We start from the raw sequence: 19,773 nt of genomic DNA, 5'->3' as shown, positions 1-19,773 counted from the left end.
AAAGAGCTTGTGTGTGTTTATGGATGCAGTGCTAATGTGGAAATACATTGCATTATATATATATATATCTCACTGCCCAAAGAGGGCGATGTTGTCTCAAGAAAAAAACACTTTCTGTGATTATCAGCTTGTGGTTACATTGCATTGCTTGACTTTTATCTGTCCAATTAGCATTATTTTCATCCATCCTAAAGTTACAGTCTGTGAGCACAAAAGGAGATATTATGTAGACCGATAGAGCTGCTCTTTTACATATGAGAATAGATGATTTACAACTGCTCAGTTCTCCAAAAAAGATCTATTTTTACTGTATTTTGGCTTTGCTTTGGGGAACAGAGTTCATCCAGAGTTCTCAGATCTCATTTGCGCTTGTTAAATGATAATAATAAAAGTAAACGATGACTTGAGATGTGTTATTGATGTGCCATTGGTTCTCGTGTGTCACATGACTGATTGAAGTCTGAACACAGATGAGGTTTGCTGTGATGAATGAGATCTGTAAATATTGTCTGGGAGTTTTGATGGTAGTCATACATTTTCTTCTGCTCAATCAATATTGATGACAAGTTTTAATTCTGAGTGAACTTTTACTTTAATGTTTGTGCTAGAATTGTGGTCGTGCCTGTATTATATTTTTATCCAAATGTTGCAGTTTTGACCGTTATATTCGCATTTTGGGAACAATATTTACAGTTCTGTTTTTTTAAGGTTAGAAAATTCTACTGTATATCTACACACACACACACACACACACACACACACACACACACACACACACACACACACACACACACACACACACATATAAATATACACACACACAAACACACACACATACTGTATATACATATATACACACACACACACACATATGAGAAATTACTTGTATACACACACACATAAATATATATACACATATATACACACATATATACATATACATATATATATATACACACACACGCACACACACACACATATATATACACACATATATATATACATGTGTGTGTATGTAATTTATTTTTAAAACAAAGATATGTTAACTAATTTTTTATAAAAAAACTAATTTTAAAATTAATTTACGGTAATTCACTGTGACGTCAATGTGTCGACATAATTTTCAGATTATCCTGAATGTTCTTAATTTAGTTCTTTACTATATTGGAATCGATAAGAACGGGAATCGAAGTCGCAACTGAAATCGCTAAAATGCGGACGATACCCGACACTAATAGGGGGCGGAGCTTCAGATTCTATAGAGCATTTGATTGGACAGGAAATCTGATGAGAAGCTGAAGTGCAGAGTGATGTCATCAGAATCATTAATCCATATTGCCGTGAGTGAAAGACTAGGTTTTGAACGCTTATATCTTCTAAATGCGAATTTCGTCATTGTTTTGGAGCACACTAGCTTTTAGATAACGGTAAGGCTAACATATTCAGTTTTGATTTCATGTGGACTTTGAAGTTGAGTCCTCGGGTCGAGATTCCTCCATCCAGTGTAGCGATTGTCAGAGATCCCGTTTCATGAAGATGGATCATAGGCCTCGGCGTAGCAGAGCGCTAGTCATCAGTGTCCCTCCTCCGCTAGCTGACAGGGACAGGCGTTCACGTCAGGTGATCAGCGGGGTGTGTGTTAGCGAGTTAACCTGATAGCTTCAGGCGTGTGTTTGCGTCAGCGCTCAGCTGAGGCGCGTTTCAAAGCAAGAAAGCCGTCGAACGTTCGCAATACGCCGCAGAGAGAGAGCGCTAGGCTAGTCATCGCACAGCCAAAGCTCATATCAAAAATAGACCTGGCAAGCGTGCAATTCTCCCGAGTTCACGGGATCATTAGATGAAGTGTTGTGCAGCTTTGATGGGAGTGTGTGTTGTCTGGAAAGCATGTCTTCGTTAGGTATTCTGGGATTGTCTCCTGATAGGGGAGAATGGGAGTGTGTGTGTGTGTGTGTGTGTGTGTGGCACTTTGAACCTGTTAAAACACCAGACCCTTCAGCTCGACTGACTGGTTCATGGGAGTTAATGAGCCAATTGTGGCATCACTGTTGCTCTCAGATAACATGTGACCCAAAACCAGTCACATGGGCCAATTCTTTTGTTGATTGTTAATTAGTTGACAAATTGATGCATGGTTTGTTAGGATAGGACAATATCTGGCCGAAACACATCTGGAATCTGAGGGTGCAAAAAAATCAAAACACTGAGAAAATCTCCTTTAAAGTTGTTCATTTATGTTGGCTATTGTGCTGCATTCACTCACACAAATACATGTTTTATATATTTACGGTAGGAAATTTACTAAATATCTTCATGGAACATGATCTTTACTGAATATCCTCATGATTTTTGGCATAAAAAGAAAAATCCATAATTTTGACCCATACACTGTATTGTTGGCTATTGCCACAGATATACCCGTGCGACTGGTTTATTGATCCAGGGTCACATATTATATAATAATAGCCAATATTATTTTATTATAATCAAATATTTATTGACAGCAGCAACACAAAATACAATTACAACTTTCTTTCTTCGACACGTATAATGAAGGGCTCATATTTATTTCCGTAATTTTTGAACTGCCACTGTTGGCGATATTAAGTAACACAGATTGCTAAAGTCAGCAGATCTAACTTATAGATTACCCATTTATGTGTAAACATAAAATAATGATGCTTCCATATTTCTAATTTCTAATTTGGCACCAAATCTCAGGTGAAAATAGTCATTTTGACCCCCAACAGTGGATTACTCCGTCAATATACATATGTGATATTTAATATTCTGTCTTTCATCACTATTCAGAAAAAAATATTAACAAAATCAAGGACGTTTCAGAAATTTGGTTAATTTGACACGGAATAACCGAACATCATTTGAAGTCTGTCACTGTATTTACACTTTTATCAGATTTATAATGTATTTCTATTAATGTAATGTTTTGTTTGTTTTTACCTCGAATGTTTCATTATGTGAAGCTGTTTCTGTGCACTGATGCCAAACTTATTAATTTATGATGATAAATCATTTGGTTTGTATCCAAGTTGCATAAAAAAGGAAAATTAATAAATTAGATTATTGCATTTAATTAAATCTAAAGTATAATTTAGCTTACTTTAATATGAACTCCATTAAAACTAACTATATTGCCTGATTCCGTTCTGTAATTCCTTATTCTGTGATATTTTTGGTTATGCCGCTCACCCTACATAATGTGAAATATGTCATTACAGAAGTAAAATGGGTCTTGTAAGATGTTGACTTTTACATTTAAAAGAATCTGGCTTTTTGTTTTGGAATTGCGTGTAAAACCACTGCATTGATGAGAGAGTGGCGAAGAATTGCAAGACTCAAACGCCACTGAAACAATTAGCATGAATGAGGAGTGCAGCAGTTTAGCACACAGCAGGTTTAGTTGTTTAATCAGCCATTAATCGCTCTGAATCAAACGAGTGATGATTCAGACACTGCGACTGGAGCGACGGGGAACTGAACTGCTTTTAATGTGTTACAACTGTTCAGACAATTAGTGACATTCACATTCCCTCACGTCTCTCGACTGTATTGAGGATTTATTAGTAAGATAATGCCTGAAAAGGCTTTGGATTTATTTATTTTTTATCATATGTAAAAAAAAAAAAAAAAAAAATATATATATATATATATATATATATATATATATATATATATATATATATATATATATATATATATATATATATATATATATATATATACAGTACCAGTCAAAAGTTTGGAAACACTACTATTTTTAATGTTTTTGAAAGAAGTCTCTTATGCTCATCAAGCCTGCAGTAAAAAAACAAAAAAAACAGTAATATTATGAAATATTATTACAATTTAAAATAATGGTTCTCTTTTTTAATATATTTTAAAATGTAATTTATTTTTGTGATGCAAAGCTGAATTTTCAAAAGAGAACCATTATTTTAAATTGTAATAATATTTCATAATAATACTGTTTTTTTTGTTTTTTAACTGCAGGCTTGATGAGCATAATAGACTTCTTTCAAAAAATTAAAAATAGTAACGTTTCCAAACTTTTGACTGGTACTGTATATATATATATATATATATATATATATATATATATATATATATATATATATATATATATATATATTAGGGGTGCAACGGTACAGATAGCCCACGGTACGGTCCGTACCTCGGTTTTTGGGCCACGGTCTCGGTTCGGTTTCGGTACATGTTTTGTGCAGAAAGAGACTGCTATTTCATCCCAAAAATATGTTTTATTTTTCTTATGAGCATAAACAGAATGTCACAGTAGGAAGAACATCAATGTATGTAATAAATTAACACTCTAGTCTGTACTGAACAACACTAAGTAATACAACCTCTTCAACTATCACTTATATGAAATACAAAATGTAAACAAACACACTTCAAAATATTCAAGTGGATCCCAATTCCAAACCTTGATAACTGGTATATGAAGTGATCAATGTGAAAGAAAAAGTGCACTTTTACCTTTAACAAACATAAATTAGCTTGTGCTTTGAATAAAAAAAAACAGAGCAAAATAATATAATAAAAAAACACTGCATTCAGGATACAAAGTGCAATGTTATTTACTCATCCACTATTGAGAGATTCTTGTGCAAAAAGATGAGTCTATCAACACTGTCTGGTGCAAGGCGAGACCGGTTGGCACTAACGATGTCCCCAGTAGAAAATTCTCAACTTTTCAGAATGCCGCAAGCGCACCGTAGGTCACGTGACAAGAACCAACCAGAGCGCAGCTGATGGTTGCTTTAGCAACGACAGACGCCTCCGGAGCGCAACCGCCCTAGCGCTTTGGAAAAAGGAGAACGCGGCGCGCCTAGCGTTTTCTACGCGTTTTTAGGCGCGATATGTGAACGGCGCCTAAAGCAAAAACTAAAAGGATCAGCGCGAACTCAATGGCAAAACCGAAGTCCCGCGGGACACGAGGGTAGATTGTACCGTGCAGGGCTGACCGAACGGTCCGGGATTTTACCGTGTACCGTTGCATCCCTAATATATATATATATATATATGTTTAGTTTGTTTGCTTGGTTTTATTGTATTTATATGATATTTGTATTTTTGTAATATAAGTTGTGCCATGAAAATAGCCTTAGATGCTGACATGGCAATAAATAAAACTGTCTATATCGATCTATCCTCCGTATTGATCGTTTCTCCGTGTTTGTGGCGTCATTTTTGCTGCTGACTTCTTGTTTTGTCGCGACTGTATTGGACAATTTAGTGACATTCGCATTCCCTCACGTTTCTCGGTCGTATTAAGCGCTTCACAGTTTAAAACAATTAGTATAATATGATTTGTTGTTTGTTTGTTTGGTTTTATTGTGTTTATATGATATTTGTATTTTTGTAATTAAATTTATGCAATGACAATAGCCTTACCAGACGCGATGCGATACGATTCCAGCGACAAATAATTTGTCTGTCCACACTAGACGCGATTGCGAGATGCGTCAATCAATCAAAACCCACAGCCAATCAGAACAGCGTGTGGGCGGAGTCTCGTGGCACCAGAGAGTAATCTCGACGGCACTCGCATGAAAATGGATAAGTAGCTACATAATCAAACTCACAAATATTACACCATTTAAACATTAAAAATACATAGGCTACTGAGTTGCTAAAACAATCTTTGTCAAATAATACACTGTTTGTTCACAGTTTGAACGTTCTTGTTTCCATTTGTGTAATTTCAAGATCTGAGGTGAATTATCCACTGTTGCTTTTACAGCTTCAAAGCTGGAGCACTAAATGATATTTAAAGTCACATTACACGCTTTTAACATTAAATAAAGCACATAAACGGCACCTGAGATTATCATCGCCACACTTTGTGTTTGTTGTTCCAGCGCGACGTCGCAGAAAAATAGAAACCGTAACCTTTTATCGCGCGTCGCGTGTGAGGTTAGCACACGTGTCAGATGCTAATATAGCATTAAATAAAACAATATAGATAAGGTAAGTGTTTCACCGTGTTTGTGCCGTCCTTTTAGCCGCTGGCTTTGTATTTTGTCACCGTCTGTATTGCCCATCCAAGCAAATCTCAGTTCATTGAGGAAGCAGGTGTGTGTGACTTCTCCTGAATGATTTAAGGGAACGGGCTTTTCACAATTCTTCCAGCACGACGACTCAACTTGAAATGATCAGATTCGCTGGGTTCAGCTCAGAGAATATTGACTCTACCTCTTTTTTCTTTTTTTTCTGTCTGACCTTAAAACCTGTTACAAACCCTCAAAGAAGCAACAATAATCCCTGGAAAACAACATATAGAGCCTGAAGCTCATGTGGAAATGAGGTGCCATGTGTCCGACCACCATCTGTGTGGAGTTTTAAAGGTTGTAACTTTGTTTACAGGGAGTCCGCCCATAATTAATTCAACAGCACTGTGAAAAGCTTCATATATCTTTACAGCTGGGATGTGGTGAGCTCTGGCAGGTCATTTGGGCTTGACATGTTACTTGCACCCGGAGAATTGTGTGTAATATTGCCTCCGGCTCAGTGTTTTATGAATGTTGTGGTAAATGATGGTGGATTTGTTCCATGTGGCTTCGGGATAAAGATGGGAATCGTAAGGAATTTTGTTCACTTAATGATTTCGGTGGCTTTGCGATTTGCAAGAAATAATTGATCTAAAGGTTCTCTGGAATACTCGACTCTGATTGGTCAATCCCAGTGTTCTGAAAAAGAATATTAGAAATGAAAAATATAAGCGTTAATAGAACCGAATAGGGCTGTCAAATAATTCGAATTTCGAACCGAATAGGCGGTCAAATAATTAGAATTTAAAATATTTGTTGAATAATAAAAAAAATGTTTTTTGGTGTCGAGGCGCGAGACATGATGATGATGTAACTGGCGTGGTTTGTTTTTGTTAGCTTATTTAATGGAACCGAATAGGGCTGTCAAATAAATTTGTTTTTAATATTCTTCAAAAAAAAAAAAAAAAAGCACATTCGAGAGCAATTCCCGTGCAATCAAATTTTCGGTGTGTCAAAAGGCGCGAGTCATGATGACGTAACTTTTTGTTAGTACAATTCGAATGTTGCTAATATTTAAGAAAGAAATTCGAATTAAGCTTTTCAGACATTTTGTCTGCCCTAGAACCGAATGGCATGTAATAATTCGCAGAACCCTATAGGAGTGATTTGCGGTTGGAATTGGATTTGCTGTTATCAGTAAATATGAGCGTTCGCTTTAAATGCTTCACCTACCTCGTTCTCCGTGTGTAATTACAGATGTACTGATGCACTTTAGTCCCCCATCTGATATTGGTGATATGAAATGATGTGTCCCCTCTGAGAAACGCCAATGTATCCCATCATGCCTTGGGGCGAGTGAGCTGGCGCTCTTAAGGTGATTGAAGATGTTCTTGCTTCTATAGAACGGAATGGAACCCCGGTGGATTGGTATTCAGAGAGGCTTTACAGACGGCGTAATTAGACAGTGAGTGTATTTGTTCTTCCATTAACCCCAGGTCTTTCTCCATGCTTTTCTGCTCTGAGTGGTCGCAAAGTACCATGTTAGCATAGAGGAGCAATCTCGCGTTTTAGCCCTCGAACTTGGGGAACTCAGACAGATGGATATTTTCCATCTCTGCCAATCTGCAAATTGAAGCTTGCACATATAAATATTCGTCTAAAGCACATGTGAACATAAGCCTGGTATTAACTTCAATCTCCGGAGATCCGATAGCAAGTGTCTGCTGAGATGATCACTGCTTTTACTGCGTTTTGATTGCACATATGCAAAAAATCTGAATATTGTTGTGTTTTTAGAAATGTGTCTGATTGGGAAAGAGCTTTCATGCACAGGTTACTGTCCATTCAGACCAATGGAAAGAAAACATCCAAAATACACTTAAGTGTGTATTACATTTGATCTATTAGCATCTGGAGATTTCGATTACAATGCAAGGCTTTCTCAAAGTGAGTTGAGTCTGAAATCAGCAGCACTCACACCAAACTTCAGTGTATTCTCTTATTCTGAATTATGCCATTCGCCTGTTTTATAGAACATTTTATTCCTAAAAACTAGGGATTTACTGAGATTAAATTTTTGGCCGATACAATAACGATAATTCTTTCAATTTGAAAGCCGATAACTATTGGCCGATAATCAAAATCAAAAATTGTATATTATTTTTGAGAGCATGATTACAAAAACAAGTCTCACCATGTTTCACATAATTATATTATGTTCTCATTATAATTTTATGTAGCCGATATGACAGACTTGTGCTGTACTTTACTGTATTTTCCTTTTTTGAAGTGATTACAATCATATTTTATGCAATTCAAGCACATAATTGTGAACAGTGAAGTGTCTCAGCTGAAGGAAATAATCTATTATTAATCGGCTTTAAGATATCAGCCACGTTTTCTTATCAGGCCGATACCGATAGATTTATGGATAAAAGAGAAATAGGAAATAGCGACATTAAAGCAGGCTATATTTGAGCGTATGAATCTGCAGGTTTTCCCTCTATCAAACATTATTTGTAGTGCCTCGCATTCAATAATCGTAGATCTTTGAGCTCTGTTACTTCTGGGTCTCCGCTTTCAAGTTCTGTCCATTTTATCTCAAAATAATTCAAACAATAAGTGCCGTTTTCATGCGTAAATGTAGAGTCTTTCTTCAAAAAACATGCATGGACATCATGGGAATGTTGAAAGATACTGTACAACTTACTGAAATGAATCATATCTCATGTAATCGATTAATCAGTGTTTCAAACGCGGAAAGAACAATGTCACAACGTTGCATTTAGTTCGACAAACATTTCAGTTTTTATGTGAGTTATTACATCTGAAAAGAAATAACAGTTGTGTATTATAATTTGGGTCTGTTGTTAATTTTAACCCGTAATATTAATGTTCCCTGGATTACAGCATTATTTGGGAGAATTATTATTATTATTATTATTATTATTTTTATTTTATTATTTTTATTTTTACAGCAACATTACACACTAAAGTTAAAAAAGTGCAATCACAATTAAGGACCCCTTTAATAATGTGTGTTTTGAACCGTAAAGCATGTTAACCTCTTTTACACCCAATAAACCAAATAATGAATTATTGCTTCGTACGGCTAGTGTTCGATTCGTAGATTCTGGAAACGTGGTGTTTGACGTGCGTAGTGAGATGCTAACCAGGTGTGTGTGTGTGCAGATGTGTACCTGGTTACACCTCGCTAATCTTTCAGCAATAAATGTATATAAATGTTGTTATTTCCGCTCGCCGGCGCTCCTGCAGAGGCGACACAAAGACATTTCAAATGCCTTTAGGGGAGAGAAATTGCATCAGATATTATTCAGTTTGCTTCGCCAGGCACAAACTTGGTTACACAAGAAATGTCCCTGATCATGCTGTGTGTGTGTGTGTGTGTGTGTGTGTGTGCAGGTGGTGTTGAAGATCATCAAGCACTACCAGGAGGAGGGCCAGGGCACTGAGGTGGTCCAGGGGGTTTTACTCGGCCTGGTGGTTGAAGACCGACTGGAGATCACCAACTGCTTCCCGTTCCCTCAACACACCGAAGACGATGTGGAGTTCGACGAAGGTGAGGCGCTCGACAGTCTCGGCACGGTCAATCACTGATGATTGCACTCGGCACTCTGGGAAACGGAGAGAGAGAGGGATTATATGTGGATTTCAGGGCGAGAGAGAGCTGTGAAAAGGGGATTGCTTTTCACTATTGTATATTCACGAATCGATTCATTTTGATTAATAGAATTGCCATTAAAATACCTACTTTGGGGAAATGATGATGATGATATTTAATTTTTTGGTTACACTTTATTTTAGGTGGCATAGTTATACATTTCTACATGTACTTACTATAGTAATAACAGTCAGTTATGCATAAAGTACTAAATCCGGTAACACTTAATTTTACAGTGCCCTTGTTACATATGTTACATGTACTTACCATAGTAATAACAGTAAATTATGCATAATTACATGCAACTAACCCTCAACCTAATCCTACCCTAACCCTATAGTAAGTACATGTAGTTAATTAATATTACTCTGTACTTAAATATATAATTACACTGTAACAATAGGCGAGTTTCCATTACAGATTTGCGCAAAACTTTTCTTCTAAATGTCGACAAAAAACTATTGCGAAATGACGGCGTTTCCATTAACCGATGTTATGTGACTAAAACTTAATTTTTTCCTCTCGCGATGAGTAAAATCATTCCAAAATGGAGGTTTATGTACTATATCTCAGCCGCCGCACTGGCCATTATTATTAATCAAAGGAGACGTATGTGTGTTTTCCAAGCATTAATGGTAAGGAACGACCCTTATTATACTTGTGAGCGGCTCATATGAGGAGTTTCTGGGTGTTTCTCCCTCATTTCTGCTCTGAGGTCTTGATTATGGCATTTATTTGAGGTTTAGAAACCATTATTCCTGTAATTATTTTGTCTTATGAATTTAATAAAGAACTCAGTCTCGTATTCTGTCCAAACACACCGCGTCATCTACGTCAGGTGACTGTAAATGCACTTAAACTGTTTCCATTGCAGTTTTGCTAAATATTTCTTTTTCGAATTGCCTGAAAAACCTCCTCATGCGAGCGGAAAAACTTTCTTGCGATAAATGGGAGTTTTTGCGAAATTGACGTGTTTCCATCGGGCGTATTTTCAATTCTCAATTTCAATTTGCGCAATTTGAAGGGTAATGGAAACACGGCTATAGACACCTTAAAATAGTGTAACCCCAGATCCTAACTCTATAGTAAGTTTTGTAGTTAATTAATGCTACTCAGCACTTATTTCAGTAAGTACATCACCTTAAAATATAGTGTAATCTATTGTTTTTTTATTTTACTTTTTTATCCTAGTTTTTAGTGCATAGAGAAAATGTGCTAAATAAATCTTTCCCAGAGAATTTTTAGTTATTTTAGTTTTTGACTTAAATACCTTTAGAACATTAAACCCAGTTACTTAATTTTGGAGTATTTTTGTATTTTTAGGATGGGATATTTTTAATCCCTTGTGATAAAAATGCTTTGGAAACCCCTGGTCTAGACGATTACATTGATTTCAGGCCGAGAGAGAGAGAGCTGTAAAAAGGGGAATTGCTTCTTTGCTTTTATTTTATGTTCACGATTCGTTTTGATTAATAGAAGTTGCATTAAAATACGTACTTTGTGTGTGGGGCAACTGAAGTTTATGTCTCTCCGCACACCCGAAGCAAACTGCTAGCGCTGTTCCTGAATGAATTAATTGCTGTTTTACACATCATTAAATCAAGACAGTGACTAAACGGTCACCTATGATCCTCTTAGCGGCGTGAAAAACAAAACCGCTCATATTTCGGAGTCACGCAGAAGTACTCGAGCTGTAATTACTGAAGCTGTCTCTGCAAATCTACAGTTTAACTGTTTGATTCTCACAAACATTCCCATTGTGATAAATGAAGCTGTCTAAACCAGGCCGTCTCAAACTGCGGCCGCATGCGGAGATGAGGATGATGATGATGATATTTAATTTTTTGGTTACACTTTATTTTAAAGTCACAGTTATACAATACTACATGCACTTACTATAGTAATAACAGTACATTACGCATAAATACAAGTAACAAACCCTAAACAACTCTATAGTAAGTGCATGTAGGTCGTTAATATTACTCAGCACTTATATTTATTAGTTTTTTTTATATTTACTTATTACACTTAGGCTATTTCAGGAAGTACAATGTAACTACCTCAACTTAAAATAGTGGGTTACACTTTATTTTAAGGTGTCATTGTTACAGTGTAATTATATATTTAAGCACTGAATAATATTAATTAAAAGCATGTACTTACTATAGGGTTAGGGTTTGGTTGAGGGTTAGTTGCATGTAATTATGCATAATTTACTGTTCTTACTAGGGTAAGTACATGTAACGTAACAAGGACACTGTAAAATAAAGCGTTTTTTATTTATTTTTGTCGCTATTTTTATTTGATTTCCTTTTTGATTTGTTTTTGATTTGTTTTTGATTTGTTTTTGATTTTACTTTTGATTTAAATTTTTTTATCATTAAGTGCATGGAGAAAAGATGTGTTTTCCCAGAGAAGTTTTAATTATTTTATTTTTGACTTTAAGACCTTAAGAACATTAAACCCAGAATTAATTTGTAATTTGGATTTTTAGGAAGGGAGTTTTGGGGGTATTTTGATCCCTTGCAAAGGGAATCCTTTGGGATAAAAATGTTCGGAAACTCCATGTCTAGACAATTGACCCTTCGTTAAGCCACGCCCCGAAAACCGCCACAGGCCAATCGTGGATTTTGCAAATCTTATACCCGGTAGGGCTGTGCAATTAATTTAATTTCGATTTTCATTTTGGCTCCCAACGATCACCAAAATAGTACAATCGAGTAAAAACGATTATTTTGCCATGTTCTGTTTTGAAAGAACACTCTAATTTTGTCTTGTGTTCTGAATGACACGCGTACGCGCACATCCACCCCTCCCGAAGCCATAAACTCTCTCAGCTTGAATGTTTAAACTGATAAAACTTAAAAAGAAGTGAAAATGATCAACTTTAGTTACGATGCAATGCTGACCCGATTGTGCAAGTGACAATTCCGTCATGTCCCGACTCCTGAACGCGAGAGTGTAGTTTCGACGCTCCAACCCAGTTTGAGAGACCGAGAGAGAGAAGACGCGGCGCCGCTGAACACTCACACGGTTTGTGAAATTGTGAAAGTTTTAAAATGATAGACTTGATTTTATGATCTGTGTGGATTAATTTAGGCTACTCATACAATCTACATGCTAAAGTGAATCAATGTTTGCGGGGGAATTTTCCGCATTATAAGTGATTATAGACCTTCCGGGAATTATTAAAATACTCATTTAAATAACTTATTATCTGTTATATTCTTTATTTTAATAGTTCAAAAAGTACAATCAATGTTCAAATTTTTTTTGTTTTTGTTTTATTGTTGAAAGGTGTCTTTTTAATAAATGCAACACGTTCCCAAAGTCATGTGAAATAATCGTGATTTCAATACTGACCAAAATAATCGTGATTATGATTTTTCCCATAATCGAGCAGCCCTAATACCCGGTATCCTAAAAGTTCAGATGGGGGGGGGTGGAATTTTTTCCTTTCCCGAAACCTAAAACCCAAGGGGAGAAATGCCGGGCGTGGATCAATCAGTGTGGGACGCCCCATTCACAACTAAATGTCAACAGGATTATCAAACACACTTAGGTTTGCTCCACGACGTGTGAGCGGTAGCCAAGATATAAGCGGGAGAATGTTATCATTGCAGAGTGGTCAGGCTAATGTCTTGTTTATTCCACAAGATTTATGGATAAGCTGTTTGATTTATAATTATTACATTATTTTCAAATTTCACTCGCCCTGCTGTGCATGAACACCTGTTCCTCAGTTTGTGTGTTTCCCACTTGAATGGTGAGCGTATGAGGCGTTGGCTGCTTGCTCTGGGACCTATAGGCTTTAGCTTCAGTTTTGATGAAATTATTCTCTCATCGGTTGCATATTATGTCGTGGATATAGCCCTCGAATGCAAACTGCAGTCCCTTTTGTCTCGCTCTCTCAGATATTTCACCTGTTCGCAAAAAAATGACTAATAATCTCCTTGGGAATGTCTGACACCGGTGCGTATATACTGTGAGAGACGTGCCAGGCGCGAAAGCTTGTCAGGCGTAGCAACAGTAACTAAGGAGGGCGGGGCTTAGCGAAGGGTCAATTGCATATTGTCTTCATAAATGCTGAATATAATGGGAGCGTTCTAGTTTTGTTTCATTGCTTGCATTACACACTACATTGCATTTGACACGACATCCAAACTAATTCCAATGATTTTGCTTTTGATCTATAAATTCTAATCTTGACGTAGCCTATAATTGTGTCATTAGTGCGTCACGTATCTGTGGATCAGAGTGCTTATGACTCGCTGGTTGTCCTTTCTGATTGGCACAATGACACTCAGATTAGTGCCGTGTCGTTCACGACTGAATCTCTCATATTTCTCCTCCCGCCTCTCGAAGCGTGTTTCTTCTTTGGTGGTTTCTGTATTAAAGACCGACTGTCACATAAGGAGCGTTTCATCGCCCAGCTTCTCTGAATCATTGCTTTTGTTGGAGAGATTCTGCGGATCGACTTCAGCAACACTCAGAATGCTTTGCCAATGTGTAAAAATATTGGTCTTGCCAATAAAGCATATTAGTGACACTGGCTAGCGACAGTGGAAACGCGGCTAATGTTTCTCCTGGGTTCTGCGTCAGTGCTGTTTTGATCAGATATGGCTTAAAACAAAAAGAACAATTTGCTCGCAATCTGGAGGCCTCTATAGTTAACCTGCAATTATTTCCATCTCGACTTGCGATTATTGCTGTTTTCGCTTTGCAGCCGAAACGTTACGCCTTTCTGTCCATCCGTGGCAGCGAGTGTGTATTAGTTTTCTGCGCTGGCCTGGTCCACTGGTGGCTGTGTAATTATCTCCCGGACCCTCATCGGTTTGGTGTCAGGAGTCATGAAGAGGTCACGCACACATTCTGAGCGGATGACCTCGCCGTTAGATGCTGCTTGTTAGCGCAGTTGAACCGTTTGGCTGAGCTGAGCGCTAACAAGCCCAGACAGAGCAGGACCAGAAAGCAAACCGCTGTCGGTTGTCCAAGGACGACTGCTCAGAGACTCCGCTTTATCTCTCCGGCCGGCGTATGAAATATCGCTCCCTAATGCTTGAATCAATACAGACAGAGATACACTTGCCGTGATAAGAGCAGGCCTGAGATCAGCTACTGTACGGAAGCACTTTATTTCAGCAGAGAATAGATCTAGAGGAAAGTAGATTAGTCGTTTAAGTGAAATTTCACTATTCTTCATACTAATTATGATATTGCAAGATATTATGCGTGTGAGTGAACCCACTCATTTAACAATTAAATTAAAACTGTCACATAGCCTCAAATGTGGAGGAGTTTAATACACTAACGTTAAAAAGTTTGAATGTTTTGGAAAGTTGCTTTCAAGGCTGCAATTGATCAATAATACTGTGAAATTGTTACATGTTTTCTATGTGAATATACAGTAAAGTGTAATTTATTCCTGTGATCAAAGCTGAATGTTCAGCATCATTACTCCAGTCTTCAGTGTCACATGATCATCACTCTAATATGAGGATCTGATGCTCAAGAAACATTTAGGATTATTATCAGTGTTGAAAACAGTTTTGCCGCTGCTTTATATTTTATAGGCTACTTCATATTTATAACCATGATACATTTTGTCAGGATTCTTTGATGAATAGAAAGTTCAAAAGAACAGCATTTATTTGAAATAAAATCATTTAAAACATTATAAATGTCTTTACTGTCACTTTAGTAAAAATAGTTTTTGCCCCCAAACCTTAACCAAACTTTAAACGTTCATGTAGAAGTGGTTGAATTTTATTATATTCAGAGTTTAAATTTTGGGTCTAAATAGTTTAAAAACACTCTGTAGCAATTAAGTAAATGACAAAATGAACTGTGGTAAAATGGTAAAATGGCTAAAATGTGCTAAAATCACTAGGTAGGGGGTAGTCAGTATGAGTCCAAATGTTGGATTGTACTTCCTGATAGACTTTTAAATCTCATAAATAAAATAAAAAGCATCTGTTTGATCATTTTGATTACAATAACAGGTTTGAATGTTCAAGCTTGACAAATAATGTCAACACTACAATATGTGAAACTGCAGAAAATTAAATTAGATATAAATTAGACTATTGAATCTTGTTTCCGCCACAGAATAAAAAATAAAACCGGTAATTGCGACTTTTTCATCTTGCAATTCTGACTTCATAACACGCAATAGGTTGGTTTCACGTGACGTCACGCTGCTGCATCGCGAGGGCAGGAAGTGAAATAGCTGAGGATCTGCCGTCTGAAAAAATGCCAATGTTTTGTGTAGTTTACGGCTGCTCCAATCGTTCTAATCGAGGAAAGGGTTTTTATAGAGTAGCGAAGATTGTCACTCATAAAGGTGAGAAATGTAAAAAGCTCTCAGAACAACGCCGTAAAAAGTGGATTTTTAACGTAAGGTTACGTCTGCGGTCGGGAGGAGCAGAGTCTGTTAATCCCGTGTCTCAGCGACCATTTTCGTCGGAGGTATGTTAGCTAGCCAACTTTTTGTGTCTGTGTTTATATAGCATTAGGTTGTCGTTAAATGCTCATTTAAGGCCTCGTTTACACTGTCAGTGAAATGTGACCCAATTCCAATTTTTTGCTCATATGTGACACTGATCGGATGCGTTCTATGACAGTGTAAACAGGAAAAAAACGCATGCATTTGGATATTTCGAGATCGGTTTCAGGCCTCATTCATATGTGGAAATAAATCGGACGTGCCAATGCGACTGTCATGTAAACGGGCAGTTTCTCAGATCGGATTTTCTGAGGCATTACGTTAGGCAACGTCTCCGCAGTTAAAGCCAATATTTAAACTCAATATGCTCCCACCAGTCCTGAGATCTCTCCGCACACAATAACTGTGCAATGATGGCACTTTTCGTCCTCCTCCGCATCAAAATCATGGTGATGTTTGGCGAACTTCGCATACGTCGCAGAGCTAGGATAAAGCATATTTCGCGTCCGCCCCTCTGTGCAAGAGAATTTAACCCTTTAAGCATGCGCGATGTTTCAGATAGTATGGCAAGTGTAAACACATGAATCGGATATGGGTCAGAGTTGAAAGAACGTGTAAACGGACGGTCAAAAAAAAAGGGATAAATGTACAATACGGACACTCCGCAACGGTTTCCTCCATAGACATATTCTCCAAGTTTACTTCCTGCCCTCCATCTGAAATCGCCCCGCCTTCGTGCGTCATAATAATCATGTCACACTGAAACCCAGCTATTGGGAGATATAAAGTCAGAATCGTGAGACATAACTCACAATACTGAGAAATAGTCAGAATCGTGAGATATAAACTCACAATACTGAGAAATAAAGTCAGAATCGTGAGATATAAACTCACAATACTGAGAAATAAAGTCAGAATCATGAGACATAAACTCAATACTGAGAAATAAAGTCAGAATCATGAGACATAAACGCAATACTGAGAAATAAAGTCAGAATCATGAGACATAAACTCACAATACTGAGAAATAAAGTCACAATCGTGAGATATAAACTCACAATAGTGAGAAATAAAGTCAATCGTGAGATATAAACTCACAATACTGAGAAATAAAGTCAGAATCATGAGACATAAACTCACAATACTGAGAAATAGTCACAATCGTGAGATATAAACTCACAATAGTGAGAAATAAAGTCAATCGTGAGATATAAACTCACAATACTGAGAAATAAAGTCAGAATCATGAGATATAAACTCAATACTGAGAAATAAAGTCAGAATCGTGAGATATAAACTCAATACTGAGAAATAAAGTCAGAATCGTGAGATATAAACTCAATACTGAGAAATAAAGTCAGAATCGTGAGATATAAACTCAATACTGAGAAATAAAGTCAGAATCATGAGATATAAACTCAATACTGAGAAATAAAGTCAGAATTGTGAGATATAAACTCAATACTGAGAAATAAAGTCAGAATCGTGAGATATAAACTCGCAATACTGAGAAATAAAGTCAGAATCGTGAGATATAAACTCACAATACTGAGAAATAAAGTCAGAATCATGAGACATAAACTCAATACTGAGAAATAAAGTCAGAATCGTGAGACATAAACTCAATACTGAGAAATAAAGTCAGAATCGTGAGACATAAACTCACAATACTGAGAAATAAAGTCAGAATCATGAGATATAAACTCACAATACTGAGAAATAAAGTCAGAATCGTGAGATATAAACTCAATACTGAGAAATAAAGTCAGAATCGTGAGATATAAACTCAATACTGAGAAATAAAGTCAGAATCGTGAGATATAAACTCAATACTGAGAAATAAAGTCAGAATCATGAGATATAAACTCAATACTGAGAAATAAAGTCAGAATTGTGAGATATAAACTCAATACTGAGAAATAAAGTCAGAATCGTGAGATATAAACTCGCAATACTGAGAAATAAAGTCAGAATCGTGAGATATAAACTCACAATACTGAGAAATAAAGTCAGAATCATGAGACATAAACTCAATACTGAGAAATAAAGTCAGAATCGTGAGACATAAACTCAATACTGAGAAATAAAGTCAGAATCGTGAGACATAAACTCACAATACTGAGAAATAAAGTCAGAATCATGAGATATAAACTCACAATACTGAGAAATAAAGTCAGAATCGTGAGATATAAACTCACAATACTGAGAAATAAAGTCAGAATCATGAGACATAAACTCAATACTGAGAAATAAAGTCAGAATCATGAGACATAAACTCACAATACTGAGAAATAGTCACAATCGTGAGATATAAACTCACAATAGTGAGAAATAGTCAATCGTGAGATATAAACTCACAATACTGAGAAATAAAGTCAGAATCATGAGACATAAACTCACAATACTGAGAAATAAAGTCACAATCGTGAGATATAAACTCACAATACTGAGAAATAGTCAATCGTGAGATATAAACTCACAATACTGAGAAATAAAGTCAGAATCATGAGACATAAACTCACAATACTGAGAAATAGTCACAATCGTGAGATATAAACTCACAATAGTGAGAAATAAAGTCAATCGTGAGATATAAACTCACAATACTGAGAAATAAAGTCAGAATCATGAGATATAAACTCAATACTGAGAAATAAAGTCAGAATCGTGAGATATAAACTCAATACTGAGAAATAAAGTCAGAATCGTGAGATATAAACTCAATACTGACAAAATAAAGTCAGAATCGTGAGATATAAACTCAATACTGAGAAATAAAGTCAGAATCGTGAGATATAAACTCAATACTGAGAAATAAAGTCAGAATCATGAGATATAAACTCAATACTGAGAAATAAAGTCAGAATTGTGAGATATAAACTCAATACTGAGAAATAAAGTCAGAATCGTGAGATATAAACTCTCAATACTGAGAAATAAAGTCAGAATCGTGAGATATAAACTCAATACTGAGAAATAAAGTCAGAATTGTGAGATATAAACTCACAATACTGAGAAATAAAGTCAGAATCGTGAGACATAAACTCACAATACTGAGAAATAAAGTCACAATCGTGAGATATAAACTCACAATACTGAGAAATAGTCAATCGTGAGATATAAACTCAATACTGAGAAATAAAGTCAGAATCGTGAGATATAAACTCAATACTGAGAAATAAAGTCAGAATCGTGAGATATAAACTCAATACTGAGAAATAAAGTCAGAATCGTGAGATATAAACTCTCAATACTGAGAAATAAAGTCAGAATCATGAGATATAAACTCAATACTGAGAAATAAAGTCAGAATTGTGAGATATAAACTCACAATACTGAGAAATAAAGTCAGAATCGTGAGACATAAACTCACAATACTGAGAAATAAAGTCACAATCGTGAGATATAAACTCACAATACTGAGAAATAAAGTCAGAATCGTGAGATATAAACTCTCAATACTGAGAAATAAAGTCAGAATCATGAGATATAAACTCAATACTGAGAAATAAAGTCAGAATTGTGAGATATAAACTCACAATACTGAGAAATAAAGTCAGAATCGTGAGACATAAACTCACAATACTGAGAAATAAAGTCACAATCGTGAGATATAAACT

At 36.2% G+C, this 19,773-nt stretch overlaps 1 protein-coding gene across 1 annotated transcript in view; it reads left to right on the top strand.

Annotated features, from left to right (window-relative positions):
• eif3ha (eukaryotic translation initiation factor 3, subunit H, a) overlaps positions 1-19,773 on the top strand; it is an 87,497-nt gene that overhangs the window by 1,614 nt on the left and 66,110 nt on the right. The window contains exon 2 of the mRNA XM_081389134.1: positions 9,450-9,606. Coding sequence (XP_081245260.1) covers positions 9,450-9,606 — 157 coding nt within the window. The remainder of the gene's footprint in view (positions 1-9,449; positions 9,607-19,773) is intronic.

The sequence above is a fragment of the Scardinius erythrophthalmus genome, assembly GCF_964197995.2.
Source record: "Scardinius erythrophthalmus genome assembly, chromosome: 16".
NCBI classification, from domain to species: Eukaryota; Metazoa; Chordata; class Actinopteri; order Cypriniformes; family Leuciscidae; genus Scardinius; species Scardinius erythrophthalmus.
This window is presented reverse-complemented; position numbering and strand designations above follow the sequence as displayed.